Source organism: Drosophila subpulchrella, unplaced genomic scaffold, assembly GCF_014743375.2.
Source record: "Drosophila subpulchrella strain 33 F10 #4 breed RU33 unplaced genomic scaffold, RU_Dsub_v1.1 Primary Assembly Seq270, whole genome shotgun sequence".
Classification (NCBI taxonomy): domain Eukaryota; kingdom Metazoa; phylum Arthropoda; class Insecta; order Diptera; family Drosophilidae; genus Drosophila; species Drosophila subpulchrella.
The window spans coordinates 1-3,599 of NW_023665560.1; the positions used below are offsets into that span (position 1 = coordinate 1).

Consider the following 3,599-nt stretch of genomic DNA (forward strand, 5'->3'; position numbering starts at 1 on the left):
CCAGATGTCAGTAGTGAAATACAATAGTCTTCATCAATGTCTTGCAGTGAAACTTCAGCCGGTCGGACTAAGGTAATTGGCGATTTAATTTTTTTTAGATTATTTAAATCAAAGGAAGCGGCCATTTTAACTCTCTTGAACATGGCTTCCACCATTGTCGCAGAGTATTCTTTGCTGTATATATTCTGTTTTTTAACATAGTCCATAAACAATGACATTTTTTCTGAGAGACTTTCAACTTTATGAAAACTTCAGACATCGATTCTTTGGTTTCTTCAGGAAATATCTGATTAACAATACTAGAAAAAAGAAGATCATAAAGATCGTTATCCGAAAACTGTTCACCCAAATGCAGATTAGTTAGCTTTTTTAAAAATGAGGTGCTCCATCTATCAACATTATATGTCCACGAAAACCGCAATTTTCAAGCAACTCAGCTAGCTGTAAAGCTAAAAATGTTCCATATGAGTATCCGATTAAATAAAAAGGTTCTGTTTGCTTTAAAATGGGTTTAACTTGCTGTTAAGCAAAAGATATAAATTAATATTACTTGTATATCAATGACAAAGTCTTACTTACTTCAAAACTCTGTTGTGCTAAATCTTTAAGATTTTCCAAATGTGCGAACTGATGAAGTTGTAGTACAACAGCCCTGCTTTGCAAGTTCAAGCCAACTTGATACCATGCACGTCCAGCTGTACCCTCTAGTCCAGGTACTATAATATTTGGTGGAAGACTCTGTTTTGAAGGAGATGCGGAGGTCTTAAGCGGGATAATTATACGATCACAGTTTGTTTCGTCGCCTAGGTTTCGTATCAGTAGGTCCATCCCTAAGAGCTTACTTTCTGAGGCAAAAATCTTTTTGATTCCATCTGTATTCTCTTTTTCTCTGGCCTCAATAAACTCTTGAAGTTTTTGGAAAGTGAGGAGTCGTAAATCTTGTGGTGATAAAATTAGCTCAAAGTCACGCTCTAGGGTTTGCTTAATTTCAACAGCCATTAATGAGTCCATACCCATTTCTGATAGTGTTGTTCCTAAAGATACTGATTTAAGGTCCCTTATTCCCATAATATTCATGACGGCACCAATAATACTTTCATTTCCTGATCGCCCAACTCGTTTTTCAGCAACGACCATGCTTGATACAATTGATGCATCGGAACTCAGTAAATGATCAAGTTCTTGAATGCACGATGAAATTCTTTGCTGGAGGGTGCCTCCAATTTCCATGTCTATTTTTTCTTCTGCCATATCAGCTACTAAGCCTACTTCACCGACTGCTCCCCATTGAATAGCTTTGCCTGGCAAGCCGTCTTTGTTGCGATACTCAATTACACGTTCCATTACTGAATTAGCCATTCCATAATTGGCTTGGCCAGCATTTCCCCGTCCGCAAGAAACACTTGAAAAAACTACGAAATGCTCCAACTCGGGGCAAGAAATCCGAGATAGCTCATCCAAATATTTCGTCGCAATAGCTTTTGGTGCAAAGCTTTCTATAAATTGATTTGCGTTTTGGTTAGAAAAAATGCTGTCTCTTAACACGACAGCCAAATTAAAAATTCCACCCACTGGTCCCAACGCAGCAGCTTCAGAAAGTAGTTGACGACACCCCTCTCTCGATGAAATGTCAGCGGTGCTGACGGCGGTATCACAGCCATAGGTCTTCCATAGCCTATTCAAAAATCGGAGTTAGGTTATTTTTAAGGTAACTAGAAAGGAAGCTAACTTCGGAAGCCGAAGTTTCTATACCCCTGCAGGTCGTTCCCGTGGGAGCGATTTATGTTCAGAGCTTTAAAAAAAAAGCTCTGAACATAAATCGCTCCCACGGGAACGACCTGCAGGGGTATAGAAACTTCGGCTTCCGAAGTTAGCTTCCTTTCTAGTTACCTTAAAAATAACCTAACTCCGATTTTTGAATAGGCTATGGAAGACCTATGGCTGTGATACCGCCGTCAGCACCGCTGACATTTCATCGAGAGAGGGGTGTCGTCAACTACTTTCTGAAGCTGCTGCGTTGGGACCAGTGGGTGGAATTTTTAATTTGGCTGTCGTGTTAAGAGACAGCATTTTTTCTAACCAAAACGCAAATCAATTTATAGAAAGCTTTGCACCAAAAGCTATTGCGACGAAATATTTGGATGAGCTATCTCGGATTTCTTGCCCCGAGTTGGAGCATTTCGTAGTTTTTTCAAGTGTTTCTTGCGGACGGGAAATGCTGGCCAAGCCAATTATGGAATGGCTAATTCAGTAATGGAACGTGTAATTGAGTATCGCAACAAAGACGGCTTGCCAGGCAAAGCTATTCAATGGGGAGCAGTCGGTGAAGTAGGCTTAGTAGCTGATATGGCAGAAGAAAAAATAGACATGGAAATTGGAGGCACCCTCCAGCAAAGAATTTCATCGTGCATTCAAGAACTTGATCATTTACTGAGTTCCGATGCATCAATTGTATCAAGCATGGTCGTTGCTGAAAAACGAGTTGGGCGATCAGGAAATGAAAGTATTATTGGTGCCGTCATGAATATTATGGGAATAAGGGACCTTAAATCAGTATCTTTAGGAACAACACTATCAGAAATGGGTATGGACTCATTAATGGCTGTTGAAATTAAGCAAACCCTAGAGCGTGACTTTGAGCTAATTTTATCACCACAAGATTTACGACTCCTCACTTTCCAAAAACTTCAAGAGTTTATTGAGGCCAGAGAAAAAGAGAATACAGATGGAATCAAAAAGATTTTTGCCTCAGAAAGTAAGCTCTTAGGGATGGACCTACTGATACGAAACCTAGGCGACGAAACAAACTGTGATCGTATAATTATCCCGCTTAAGACCTCCGCATCTCCTTCAAAACAGAGTCTTCCACCAAATATTATAGTACCTGGACTAGAGGGTACAGCTGGACGTGCATGGTATCAAGTTGGCTTGAACTTGCAAAGCAGGGCTGTTGTACTACAACTTCATCAGTTCGCACATTTGGAAAATCTTAAAGATTTAGCACAACAGAGTTTTGAAGTAAGTAAGACTTTGTCATTGATATACAAGTAATATTAATTTATATCTTTTGCTTAACAGCAAGTTAAACCCATTTTAAAGCAAACAGAACCTTTTTATTTAATCGGATACTCATATGGAACATTTTTAGCTTTACAGCTAGCTGAGTTGCTTGAAAATTGCGGTTTTCGTGGACATATAATGTTGATAGATGGAGCACCTCATTTTTTAAAAAAGCTAACTAATCTGCATTTGGGTGAACAGTTTTCGGATAACGATCTTTATGATCTTCTTTTTTCTAGTATTGTTAATCAGATATTTCCTGAAGAAACCAAAGAATCGATGTCTGAAGTTTTTCATAAAGTTGAAAGTCTCTCAGAAAAAATGTCATTGTTTATGGACTATGTTAAAAAACAGAATATATACAGCAAAGAATACTCTGCGACAATGGTGGAAGCCATGTTCAAGAGAGTTAAAATGGCCGCTTCCTTTGATTTAAATAATCTAAAAAAAATTAAATCGCCAATTACCTTAGTCCGACCGGCTGAAGTTTCACTGCAAGACATTGATGAAGACTATTGTATTTCACTACTGACATCTGG

General features: G+C 38.8%; 1 protein-coding gene and 1 pseudogene across 1 annotated transcript; one reads left to right on the forward strand and one right to left on the reverse strand.

Moving 5' to 3' along the window:
- Nucleotides 1-5: 5 nt before the first annotated feature.
- Nucleotides 6-1,683, reverse strand: LOC119559648 (annotated as a pseudogene).
- Nucleotides 1,684-2,206: 523 nt separating this feature from the next.
- LOC119559649 (fatty acid synthase-like) lies at nucleotides 2,207-3,594 on the forward strand (the record flags this gene model as incomplete). The annotated part of the gene is made up of 2 exons (XM_037872696.1): nucleotides 2,207-3,018; nucleotides 3,079-3,594. Coding segments are annotated over exons 1-2 (1,296 nt in total), but the record flags the coding sequence as incomplete, so codon positions are not given.
- Between the last annotated feature and the right edge of the window lie 5 nt (nucleotides 3,595-3,599).